The 12,833-nt window shown below is 54.8% G+C and overlaps 1 protein-coding gene across 1 annotated transcript in view; it reads left to right on the top strand.

Moving 5' to 3' along the window:
* Positions 1 to 11,782, top strand: part of PCM1 (pericentriolar material 1) — an 82,157-nt gene extending 70,375 nt beyond the window's left edge. The window contains 9 exon segments of the mRNA XM_043969619.1: positions 4,558 to 4,755; positions 6,601 to 6,663; positions 7,002 to 7,146; positions 8,513 to 8,670; positions 9,534 to 9,621; positions 10,280 to 10,536; positions 10,889 to 10,981; positions 11,143 to 11,260; positions 11,471 to 11,782. Coding sequence (XP_043825554.1) covers positions 4,558 to 4,755; positions 6,601 to 6,663; positions 7,002 to 7,146; positions 8,513 to 8,670; positions 9,534 to 9,621; positions 10,280 to 10,536; positions 10,889 to 10,981; positions 11,143 to 11,260; positions 11,471 to 11,496 — 1,146 coding nt within the window. The 3' untranslated portion in view covers positions 11,497 to 11,782.
* Positions 11,783 to 12,833: the final 1,051 nt, after the last annotated feature.

Below are 12,833 nucleotides of genomic sequence, written 5' to 3'. Positions count from 1 at the left end.
CCTCAAAGAGTCTACCCGCCATTGTGTTATGGTGGCAGAGCCTGCGGGCCAGGGGGGTGCGAGGCCGGCTGCCCCTTAGAGGCTTGGAGTCACTGCTTTAGTAAAATGCCACGGGGTGCTGGAGTTCAGCAGTCCTTCACCAGAGCCTCATCAAATGCAGTTAGACTTGTTTTGCAGCTGTTTACATGGGAGTTCATGTCTGTCACAGCTGGTCCTGTCCCCTGCCCCAGTCTCCACACCTTTTCCTTGCTTACTCGTTCTCATTCTGTCGTTCTTTTCTGCATTATCACTTATAGTTAGGACAGGGCCTGAACTGATTTCATTAGCGTAAGGAAGTCACCGGCCAGGAAGTGCCTCCTCTGGTGCAGATCATCAGTGTCTGGGCTTTCAGAGTCCAATGGCTTGTGTTAGTGCTCCCCCGAGAGGGCACTTGGACCCAGGCTTCCTGATGTCAAGGTTGGCTCTCCATCCTCTGCCTCAGGTGGCCCGATGAGCAAGACCAATAATTCTCCAAGCCCTCCCTCCGTGCCCGCCTATTCCTCGTCATTACCCATCTTAGTTACAGCCTCCTCTTCTCTTCGTGGCATCACAGGCCACAGATTCAGAACGGGAACGGGCCACCTGCCACACTTTGAGGCCATTTCTCCTGGTGTCAGACATCTGGCAGGTTTCCAGTGTTTTGAGATATTGCAATGCTTTGGACCTGTGATTCCCTCAGTGCGGTTCCTCTCTTCCCCAGTTCCTGGTCTCCTGTGAGGAGACCTCGGCATACACAGGGATGTTCTCTTAAACATCCTGACGCTCCTCCCCACTTCAGCCACACGGGAGAATGGGCATACCCTTGGTCTTGCCGTCACCCCCTCCTCATTCGCAAATTCTCACTTTTCCTTATCTGCCTCCACTCTTCCTTGCAACCCCAGACCTCGTTCTTTGTTCTTACCTCGACCTCCAGTCCCTCCATCCTTCATTTCTCTCCGGGGCCATTACCCCTTTCTAGCCACACCCTCCTCTCTTCCCCACCGTGACCCCTTGGTGAGCCAGGTCAGCTCTACAGAGGTGTCTTCACGAGTCTCTTGCTTCCTGGATCCTTCTGAAGATCTTGTGATCACTCCCACCATCACTGTCTCTGGTCTTATTCACCTGCTGCCGAATGAAACTGGAGAAAACCCCAGAAACACGGAGTTCTCTACAGGCGTGTGGTGCCACCTGCCCTGGGCCCTCACTGCTGCCCAGCCGTCCTAGCAGACCTCCCTCCCTGCACGTCTGCCAGACCTGCCCTGGCTTCTCCCTGAGAAGCTTGCCTCCCAGCTGGGAGAGCGTTCTCCCAGAGCCGGCTCTTCTCCCTTCCTCCCGATCGTACCGTCTCCCGCGGCCCTCCTCGCCCCAGGTGAGACCCCATTCCTTCCCGTCTGCTACAGCACGTCACTGCCTCTGTCCTTCCTGGTGTCCCGCTGACCCGCAATCTCTCCCTGCCCGCCGGCTGCATCCTGGTGCCTGCAGACACGCCTGTGCTTCCCACGTCCTCAGCAGCTCTCGCTTGACCCCTCCATCCACTCTGCTTTTTCTCTCTTGATGGCTAGACTGGAGGAGACCTTGAGCTGCTGCTCCCACTTCCCTCCTCTCACTCATGAATCCTCGCACTCGGGCTCCCGGCCTCATCATTTCACACAGAGGTACCAGTTATCTCTCAGTCATCAAATCCCGTGGCCTTTCTTGGTCCTCCTCCATAGCCTTGGACACTGGATCCCTCCTTCTTGATGCTCTCATCACACCTGTTAACCGGGTGTTCCTCAGGGCTCTGTCCCGGACCCTCTTCTCTTCTTGTCCCTCTCTACAACTCTGCTTGGTGGAGCATCGGCTCTGAGGATTCGAGCAGACAAGTCTCACGTTTGATTGTCCAGCCCTCACCTCTCTCCTGACTCCCATTCCCTTATCTCCAACTGCCCTCCTCTTGAGCTAAATGTCTCATGGACAACCCAAATTCAGCCTGTCCAATCTTGCCCCAAGCCTTCTCTGTTGTCGGAGAGGTTACTGCCGTCCTCGCTTGGAATCCTCCTCCACTCTTTACTCTCTGCCACTTCCTGTATCCAGGCCAGATCCTGTCGCTTCTACCTTCATGAATACATCTCCTCCTCCCCCCACCAGTGTGTCCCCACCCTGGTCCAAGCGCCCATCATCTCACACCTGGACTGTTGTAGTGGCTGCTGGGGGGTCTGCCTGTCAGCTCCTGGGATCCTTTAAGCCCCAGCTAAATCCTGCCTGGTACAGGAAGCCTTCCCTCTGCCAATGATCTCGTGTGTGTCCTCTCTGTGCCGTGTGTGTGTGTGTGTGTGTGTGTGTGTGTGTGTGTGTGTGTGTGTGTGGGTGTGTGTGTGTGTTTTGGGTCCCTGGGAGCTCCTTGAGGGCTGCTTTTGCTTCTTTTTTATCCCCAGCACTGAGCACGGTGCCTGGGACACGGTGGGTGCTTCTTGGCTTGCCCTGAGTGAAGGCGGGCTGGTCAGGCTGCAGGCTCCCTGTGGTGCCCCAGCAGAGAAGCTTTGGGTGTCTTGGGCACTGTGGAGAGGCCAGGCTTCCTGGAACCGGGAGGCACCAGCACCTCTTCTCTGGTGTACTGGATTTGGTGCAGGGTGCCGTTGTTCACCTTGCCAGGACGTCGACAAGACAGGGTGCTGAAGGGCTAGCATCCATGAGGGTGGATAGAATGGGGAGCGCTCAGACTCAGTGCGTGCTTGTGGATGACGGCCTGTCCTGGGGAGGAGGGATCTACCTCGTTGGTCTGGCCTCAGAAAGGTGACTGAGAAGCTGGAGGAGAGGCGCGATGAGCTAGGCTGGGTGTGCGGGACAGCCTTGGTACTAATTGGAGCTGTGCCCTCGTCCATGGGCTGCCTCGGGAGGCCAGAGCTGCTGCTGCTGTTTGGACGGCCACTCAGGGCTGCGGTACAGCGGGGCTCGGCTAGAGAAAGATGACCCTCGGGTGGCGTGGTGGGAAGGACGAGGGCTTTGGAGTCAGACCACCCCTAGTGGGGATGAGGTCTGTCACTCTCTCTACTGCCGAATGGCTAGAAGTACAGTTGGCAAACAGCCAGTGCTTTCCCCGAATTTTTACTTTGTCCATGTATAGGTCAGGCCAATCGTCTTCTCTTCCAGTGAAGCTGGCTCCTATTTTTTTGCTCTGTACAGTTTGGGATGGTAACAACTTTGTTGTGTTTGACGGCTGCTGACTCCACAGCCTGGTGAATAGAAGACCGGGATTCTGGGAGCTGGGAGCCTCCAGGCTAATCCTTTACCTCGCACACACCGAGAAGTCTAGACACTCCTGAAGTCACTCCTCTGGCCCCCTGCTCCCCACGCCCCAAAAAGCGTCTGCATTTTCCAGTCTAAAAGGGGCATGTTTACTTTTCTATGGAAGCCAAGCTTTGAATACACATTTCAGAGGGATTTCTACAATTTGGGGAAGAAAACCAGTGCTACTGACATTGGTATTGACTGCACCGTCTGTAAATTAACTTTGGTCATGGGGTCTTTTGGAGTCTGCCCTCCCCGTGAGCAGTTGTTAGGGGCTTTCTTCATTTTTGTCATTACAGTTTTAGTCACCCTCTTCATTTGTGACTATATTATGTTTAGTGGTTATCTTACCAGTGATTACGTGGCAATGGCCAGGGAAGATTCAGCCCCAATGTTTCATGCTTTCTGCTGTTCTCTGTGGGATCTTTAAAGTGACACCCAAGCTTTTTGTTGTAATAAGTGGGTTTTTTAGAAGGACGTTTTCTTGATCTTTGTTGCATAAGAACTTGGACTATTTTTATAGGTTAATCTTGTACCTGGCAACCTTGCAGAGGGCCTAAATGACTGGGTTGCTTACATCCTCCATCGTGGACCCTGCAAACAGGGATGAGTTTGCGGCCTCCCCTTCTCTTTTTCTTGGCTCATTGCGATTTGCTGTAGCGTCCACTAGAGAGCCTCATTCCACCTGTTTCTTAGAAAGAGGCCTCTCGGTGTCAGCCACCTCTGTCCCTTTGGTCATGTTTTTATTTGGAGTGGATGCTGTGTATCATCAAAGGCTGTTTGTGAATCTCTGCAGCAGCTGGGTTCTTGTTTTTCATGTTGTTGGGATAGTTTAGGGGCTGTGTCACTGGCATAAATGTTGCGTCATCACTGAAGGTGGAATGAGGCGTGAGGCAGGCAGGTGGGGTGCACAGAGGCCACCCATAAGGCCTGCTTATCATATCATCTTCCATCCTGCAGGATCCTGTCAGCCTTTCCCCCTGGCAGTCATGATGCCTGATGTCACTTTCCTAAAAGGGGGGTGGTGTGTGCCGGGGTTGGGCTGTGGGGAAGGACTGGTGAGAGTCAAGTATGGGAAGACTTTGCCGTGCGCTGTCGAAGGCCGTCATTCTTGTTAAGTAGCAGGTGCCAGGGAGCGACAGAACTGCCTGCTTTTCACGGCGTGACAGAAGGTGCACTTTGCCTTTTCTGGTGATAATGAGTGTGAATTGGCTACATTTGCCCATTGTCTCCTGTCAAAGGTAAACTTGACTGTGACTTTGCTGTTCCCAGGATTCACTGGCAAAATTTGCTGGCCGGAAGCTGAAGGACTGCGGTGAGGACCTTCTGGTGGAGATTTCTGAAGTTTTGTTCAATGAATTGGCTTTCTTCAAGCTTATGCAAGATCTGGACAACAACAGCATCTCTGTGAAACAGCGATGCAAGAGGAAGATGGAGGCCGCCGGGGTGATGCCATCTTACGCGAAAGAGGTGAATCATGTTGATTTTGTTTTTCTTAAGAGCTTTAAGAACATAGAAATGTTTTCTGGGATCACGTGAATGAATAAATGAATGAGTGGAATGACCTTTACGCCGTTCTTAATACATGCCGAGCAATGCTCGCCACCAGACGAGCACTCTCTCTTCTGGGAGCTGGCAGCCCCTTGTCACGCCCTGTCTGGAATCCCTGTGGTACCAGTTTGGTGCTCCTTCCAGAGCACAAGGTGGGAGGCTAGGGGGGATGGGGAGTGGGTGGACACTGTGCCCAAGGCCATGTTTCATGGCCGAGTGGATGAATGGGGTGGGGATGAGAGCGGCCTGCCTGTGGGGAGGGGCTGCCGCGAGGCCTAGGGCCCCTTAAGTCAGACTAGAAATCTTGTCTGATGTGGCTCAGAGCACTTGCTGGCCTCTGTGAGGGCCCAGAGAGACCATGCCCAGGAAGCACTTTGTAAACCCTTCATTGCTCCTGGAAGCCCCAGGCCCAGCTTTGGGGAAGGCCTGTGGATGAGCCGTGGTCACTTGGCAGAAAATAGATTGGAATGCTGTAAGCACGTGGGCCAGGACTCTTGTGCAAAGGTTTCTGGAAGGCTCTCGGAAGGAGGTGGCATTTGGGCCGGGCCTCTAGGGCTGGGCAGGAGATCTGTCCTTTAGCAGTGCCTGGAGTGCTAATGGCCTCTGACCCCCTGAACGTCGTGAGGGGCTACAGCCGGTCATGCTTGGAGAGCACGTGGGCCAGGAGGAGCAGGTCTGGAAGCCCCACCGCCATGACAAGCCCCTCGGAGGCCACAAGGCAAGCTTGCTGTGGAGTTATCCAGAAGCGAGGGCGTTTCTAAAAACTGTGAGCCTTTTGGTTGGTGGAGAGAAGATGACGGTGACGCATTTTCTTTGTCACATTTATCAAGCTTCTATTCTGTACCGGGAGCAGGAGCTGAGAGAGGCTCCCTGGGGCTGGGGGTCGCTGTGCTATGCCAGGCTGCCCCTCAGAGGTCCTTTACCCTTGGGTTTTCCTATCAGGAAACTGACCTCGAGGTCAGGAGCTTGGTTGTGGAGTCAGGAAGACCTAGGTTCATTGCCCCCTGGCTGGGGCAGAGCAGGGAGGGGGCTCATCACTTCTCCTCTTGTTGCCCCAGACGGCTCTGGAATGGCTGCTGCTGCTCCCCTGCATCAGCGAGAGCAGAGCACCCCCAAGCCTGAACCGTTTGCTTCTGGGATACTTCAGGCACCTGGGAGGGAGGGAGGGAGGGAGGGATGGAGGGATGGTGTTAGCCTGCTTTACAGATGAAAAAGTGACTGACCTACCTGAACCATTCGCTTCTGGGATACTTCAGGCACCTGGGAGGGAGGGAGGGATGGAGGGATGGCGTTAGCCTGCTTTACAGATGAAAAAGTGACTGACTTGGAGCTGCCTAGCCAGGAAGGGTCTGAGGCAGGATTTGAGACCAGATCTTCCTAACCCCAGCCTTGTCCCATCTGGGCCCGCCCAAGTCCGGGCAAAGTCAGTGTGGGCTCTGCAGCCTACCTGCCAAGTAATTGCAAAGCTGCCAGCCCTGCCACTGTGCTTAGGTAAAGGCGGCTCCCCAATTGTTCTGCAGCCTTAGGAATTAATCAGTGGGAAGATGCTTGTCCCCATTTCATAGAGGAGGAAACGGCAGCTGGCACATGTTGAATCCAGCGCTTGGACTCGGGTCTTCTGGCTCCCAGGCTGTGTCCTTCCCAGTGCCTGTGTTTAACGCTTAGAAACCTTGTAACTGGCTTTTTGCCAAGTAGCTGCTTCTCAATTCTGTCCTTCCCGTGTTATATAAAAAGAATTGAAAACATGAATTGGTTTTCTTATAGGCAAAAAGAATTCTTGAGGGAGATCTTGGCTCACCTGCTGGAGAAATTGATGATGAAGATAAAGTATGTTGTTAAAACTTTAATTTATTTTAGCCAGTTCAGTAGTCTTTAAAATTAGTGAATGTTTGCCCACTGTGCTTAGCTAGTGTTTCCTGGGCTCAGGTTTGAGCTCAGTTGTTTTCTGGCCATTTGAGAGCAGAATCCCTTCTCGGCCAATGAGCCTTTTCTGATGGCTCTCTTCCTTTCTTTCCAGTCAGAAACGATCTTTAGTGCTGTCAAAAATAATTCCGTTGTAACCGCTCTGGTTCTCCTCCTCATCGTTTTGTCCCCAGTTTCTGTTCCCGAGAGTGAACCTGTCCAAGGAGCGCAGGTGCTAATCCCTCCCTTGTGCTTGTGGCTAGGACAAGGACGAGACCGAGACGGTGAAGCCGGCGCCACTGCCACCCTCTGAGGTGTACAATGGTGGCGAGGCACCTAAGAACACAAGGTCCGATGTATCTGATCAGGAGGAGGATGAAGACAGTGAAGGATGCCCTGTGTCCATCAGTAAGTGGAGCGGCTGGGGAGCCTGGTGCAGCCTTGGGCCTCTTTCGTGGCTGTCCACGAGAGCTACTTGTGTAGGGAGCCGGAGCCAAGGGGGAGGCAGGGAGGGGTGTGGGAGGGATCGAGTGGTGTGGGGAGGGTAGGACTGGAGAACATTCGTGTGCCAGTGGTTGGGGTGCTGTCCACCATCTTTGAAAGGGGGTGGAGGAGGTGAGAGGTACGCATCAGTGCAGACCGGGGAGTTTGAGCCAGCTTCTTGGCTAAATTCTAGAACACAGAACATTAAAGGAACAGTTAGGGAACATCCAGAAAAGGGGGAGTTGTCACAAAGAGCCCATGTGGCTTCATCAGGGAAGGAGAAGTCTTTTTTTTTTTTTTTTTTAGTGAGGCAATTGGGGTTAAGTGACTTGCCCAGGGTCACACAACTAGTAAGTGTTAAGTGTCTGAGGCCTGATTTGAACTCAGGTACTCCTGACTCCAGGGCCCGTGCTCTATCCACTGCGCCACCTAGCTGCCCCGAAGGAGAAGTCTTAATGAAATGGCCTCGGGGTCCTTGCTGGCAGGGTTACCATCGAGCTGTCCATTAGGGAGAATGTACAGACAGAGTCACTGTTTTAGCCAAGCACTTGCCACGTGTGGAGGCACGGGCCAGGTGATAGCATGGGTCATTGTGGCTTCAAGTGGTCTTGAGTGAGCAGCCCTGAAGTCCCTGCTTGACTGCTTAGCATTTGTACCAGGGATGGGATGAGAGCAGAGGTGTTGGGATCCTCAGGTTGGGGGGGGACACAAAGTGGGAGGGCTGGCTGACGTGGGATGTCCGGGTCAGGAGGCAGAAGATCTCCATTGAATTCCTTGGCACTGAGATGCCAGAAAACCAGACACCCCCTGAATGAGGTGATGGCCCCGTGCTGAGCCATCGTCCCAGGCAGACCGGTGTGGGCAAGGGGAACAGGTAGAGCCCAGGTGGTGAAGGGCCTGAGTTCATCCCTGAGGCGCTTGGAAAGGCTGATAGCACACCAGCTCTGGGGAGCTGGGTTCAAATCTCACATCATGCCTGTGTGACTGGAGAGCAAGTCCCTTCCCCACCTCCACGGGCCCTTATTTCCTCCTCTGAGGCCCTGTCCAGCCCTAGACCCAGGATTGTATGACTTAAAGAACGTGTGAGGGGACATTCGTTTCAGGGGCGCGGTGGCCTCTGCCCGGCTTCTCTCCAGCCAGTGACAGACAACATCCCGTGAGATCATGAACCGTTGGGGAGAGTGGGTCAGACTGGCCAGTGAGATGTGTCTGAAAAATCAGATTCCGTCTTGTCCAGGGCTAGCCCCGAGACAGTTCTGCTAAGTGACGTGTGACGTGTTCCTCGGTGCAGATCTGTCCAAAGCGGAAACTCAGGCCTTAACAAACTACGGGAGCGGAGAAGACGAGAATGAGGACGAAGAGATCGAGGACTTTGAAGAAGGGCCTGTGGACGTCCAGACGTCCCTTCAGGCCAACAACGAAGCAACCGAGGAGAACGACCAAGACCAGGTACTAGAGGAGAGAGGTGCCATTGCGGCTGATGACCAGAGGCGCCAGGCCTGTGCGGCGGGGTGTGGTGTGGGCGCACGTTCCCTTCTCATCGTATTGAACTGCACCCAGTTACCTACATGGGATGATCCCTCCTTAGCCTGGAGCTCAGCAGGGACTCTGCCTCCCAGTATGGCTTAGTTAGGTCTTAGGACACTTGCCCGGCACTGGCCCGGCTGGGGGCCTTCAGGGCTTACCGTCCGGGCTCAGGCATGTGAGCAGCACAGAGCTGATCCTCCATGAGGTGTGCTTCAGAGAGAGGCATTCCCAGGGCTCCAGTAAGCCCTGCAGGCCTGCTCCTTACCTGTGGGAGGGATGCAAGATGGCTTCCCAGCAGGCCCCGCACCCCACACGGCCTGGGCAGGGGCTGGAGAACAGGGCTGCCCGCAGGGAGGGGCTCACGGGGTGGAGGTCGGGGCAGTAAAGAGAAAGCAAGGGGCTGTCTTAGGAGTTGCCACTATTTCCTTCAAAAAGCTGCCCTCTGAACGGTCATGTGCAGGGGCTGGAGGGATGGGCCGCTCTGTCCTTGGACCCGCTGGGTATTCTTAGCATCAATGTGCCCCGCAAGCCTGGGCTCCTCGGGGTGTGGAGAGGGTCTCACTGTCTCAGGAAGGCTTTCCAAAGGCGGCAGGTCTGACTCTGGTGCCCTGACCAGGCCTGACTGAGGCCTGTTCCTACCCCCTGCCCAGAGCTTACCCTCCTCCTCCACTGGCATCTGCCACCATGGAGAACAAGAGAACACGGGCACTTGCCTCTCCTTCCCCCAGTAACTCAGCTGGCATTGGCCGCTTTTGTCCACAGTGACCGTCTGTTCTCCCTCGTAGGTTCTACAAAATGAATTTGAGAAGTCCATGGAAAAGGAAGGCCTCCTATGCGAACGGGAGCCTGCCAATGGCCAGAGCAGCCACAAAGGTGAGGGCGTCCACGCTTAGCTTAGGGAAGCTTCCTGTCCAGGCCTGCCTGTGGCGACGGGGAGAGAGCTTGGGGCCTGGCCCTCTCTTCCTCCTCTGAGAGGTGTCCAAGCGCATCACTTCCTTTGTGATGATGTAAATCTTGAGTGACCTTCCCTCTGATTCTTGGTGGTTATTGATCTTTGGTTAAATCTTTTGTGGTAAATATGAACAGAGGTTAGTCTGTGAGGCAACCCTGGAGTAAGCCCAGGCGATGAAGAGGAAAGTGCCCAGCCTGCGGGTGCCACACACCTGCCGTCAGGGTGAGGCTGGTGTTGGCGTGTTCAGGCTGTGGTTGGGCTGCCCACTGCCGTCGGGTGTTGGCCCTTGGGTGCTGAGCTCCCCCACCCTGGGCTGTCAGAGATGGGGCAGAACCGTGACCCGTTGGAGCCATGAATGCCTCCCTGCCCTTGGCATCAGGAGATGCGAGCTCACGCTCTGCGCCCATGGGAGACCGCGCCATCTCTCAAGCCCCATCTAGCAGCTCCTCCATGCAGGGAACATTGGACACGCAAGACGGAACATTCCCACAGGTCACAAGTATTCATCCAGATTGTCTTCTAGACAAGCCTGGGACAGCCTTAGGGGTGGTGACACTGTATTGGTTCATTTGGTGACAGGTGACCACGGTGACTCTCCTGCCATGCCTGGCTACCTTAACGTCTTGGACAGTGAGCAGCCCCTGAGCGGCCCGCCCCCGCTGGAGTCCACAGTGACCCCCGGGGGGCCCTCAGAAGAGCCGAAGCCTTCTTTACCCATCACTGAGGTGGAGGCCTCCGTGCCCAGAAACAGCCAGGTGAAGTCCACTTCAGAAACTCCCGAGAGCTCTGTGGCCGGAAGTCCTGACACCGAGTCGCCGGTGCTGGTCAATGATTACGTAGGTATCGACCGGACTCGGCGCCCCATGCCACATGGAGCCCGGGCCACAAAGGTGGTGGGAGGGCTGTCAGAATGACCACGGCATTGATGAGTGCTGTGTGGGAGCGTACTGGTCACTCCCAAGTTACATCTGTCGCTTGGGCTAGCTTAGTACTGCTCAGCGTCAGCACAAACTGCCCGGGCTGCTGCACTCAGGGCCCTGTGATGGGCCCGGGAGCTTACGGAGTCAGGTGGGAGAAGCAAAGCCGATGAATGAAAGATGAACCGGTGCAAGGGAGTGCACAGCACGCGGCACCAGGAGATCAGAGTTGTTTGGGGGCTGACGGCATGGGCTTCTCCTCCTAAAGCAGGAAGCGGGATCCGGCCATTTAAGTCAGAAGTCTGACGAAGAGGACTTCGTCAAGGTGGAAGACTTGCCCCTTAAGCTGACCATTTATTCCGAGGTAGGTGGCTTTCTCCTGGTGGTCGGGCACGCCCCCTGGCCCAGCCTAGACCACCCCATCCTAGAGGCCCCGTGAGTCCCACTGTGGGCGAGTGGGCAGTGCCTACCGACTCTGGTTCCCTCACTGGGGGTTCTCACCTTTTCCTTTCTCTACCTCCAAAGGCAGATCTGATGAAGAAGATGGCAGCAGAGGAGCAGAGTAACCATTTATCTGAGGAAATATTAACCGTGACTCACACTGAGGAATTGGCTGGGGACCCTCAGACCCTGAAAGAGCCTGGTGAGAGAGGGAGTCTTCCCTGTGTTTTGGGGGTGGCCGTGTCGGGCCGGGGGTCCCTACCAGTCTGCAAGCCTTTTCCTAAGCTTGGCCCAGCTGCAGACTTCGCTCTGCCCCCCAGGGGTGACTCTGAAGGCGACTGGGAGCCTTCACCCCCGGCGTTGGAACCAACCAGACGCCCGGCCGACGCGTTCTCCTGCTTGTGTTTTTCAGAAGCCGTTGCAGCCCGAAGCGTGTGAGAGATCTCCAGCCACCTGCCTTCCCCTGCCCCCACCAATGCATATCTTTCCTGGGCACTAAATAAACTTGCTTCCATCTGTACAAAAATGTAAATTAGTTTTTGACCCACTGCCTTTTAGACTAGCTATCGCTCACTTCTGCTCAGGCAGGTCACACGGCGCAGACGGGATCCCCCCCTCGATCCGAGGCTTGCTGCACTGTTCTTTTTTATTTTTTCATTGTGATTTGTTTAGTAACTTTCAACTGAAAATGTAGTTTTCAATAAAGTTTGGACTTGTCTGTAAAGGGTCTTTTCTGAGCGTCGTGTTGCATGCTCCTGAACTGCTGAGACTGATGGTCACCAGCATGGAGCTTAGGAAGGCCCCGTCCCTAGCGGCTCCCCCTTCCAAGAGGGGCCTGGGCGCACGCGCACGCACATTGAGAGGTTCTGTGCCTCTGAGGGGGAAGGCTACACGGAGGGCTTTCCTTCCCGCCTCCGACGGCGCTCGATTTCAGTCAGGCCTTCAGCCGCGACAGCCCTTTGAGAAGAGAAGGGTGACGGTGTCTTGGTTTGTCAGGACTGCCCTGCCCTGGGTCATTCCTGGGAGGACGGAGATGGCCTGCTTTTCAGGTGGTGGGGAGTGCATCTTCTCCCTCAGAGAACGAAGTTGGGGGTGGTGATGTCACTTTCCTTTTCTTAGATGGGGATGGTCCCAACACCACCAAATGCCACTTCAGTAGTTAGTTAGCTAGTGTGGGGGGCAGTGCTCTGAGGATGGCTGAGTGCTTGACCTGTTCTCCCTCGACCCTCACAACCACTCTGTAAGATGGGGGCATCCTCAGTGCCACAGGCGGTCACAGGATTGTCAGTGATGATCTGACATCTGCTGCTGAGAACGTGACATTCTATAAGCAATGTGAAAATGATACCTCCCAGAGCATGGATTCAGAGCCGACCAGGCATTTTGCAGAGGAGGACACGGCTCAGAGGCGAAGCCACTTTGTCCAGGGTTTTACAGTGAGGTGTCAGCGCAGGGCTTGACTGAGGTCTGCTCATTTGTTGTTTGTGTTTTGCAGGACAATGAGGGTTAAGTGACTTGTCCAGGGTCACACAGCTAGTAAGTGTCAAGTGTCTGAGGCCGGATTTGAACTAGGGTCTCTCTGAATCCAGTGCCGGGCTTTATCCACTGCGCCACCTAGCTGCCCCTTGAGGTCTGTTCATTTGTGTTCTAGCACACACCTATTCACGCTTTGAATTGATTCTAGAATTGTGGCTGCTTTTTAGCAGATCTGTGTCTTTCCACAGCATCAGAACAAAGGCCAGAAGCCTAAATAGAAGGAAACACGAGCTCCCCCT

The sequence above is a fragment of the Dromiciops gliroides genome, chromosome 6 (genome assembly GCF_019393635.1).
Source record: "Dromiciops gliroides isolate mDroGli1 chromosome 6, mDroGli1.pri, whole genome shotgun sequence".
Lineage (NCBI taxonomy): Eukaryota > Metazoa > Chordata > Mammalia > Microbiotheria > Microbiotheriidae > Dromiciops > Dromiciops gliroides.
This window is presented reverse-complemented; position numbering and strand designations above follow the sequence as displayed.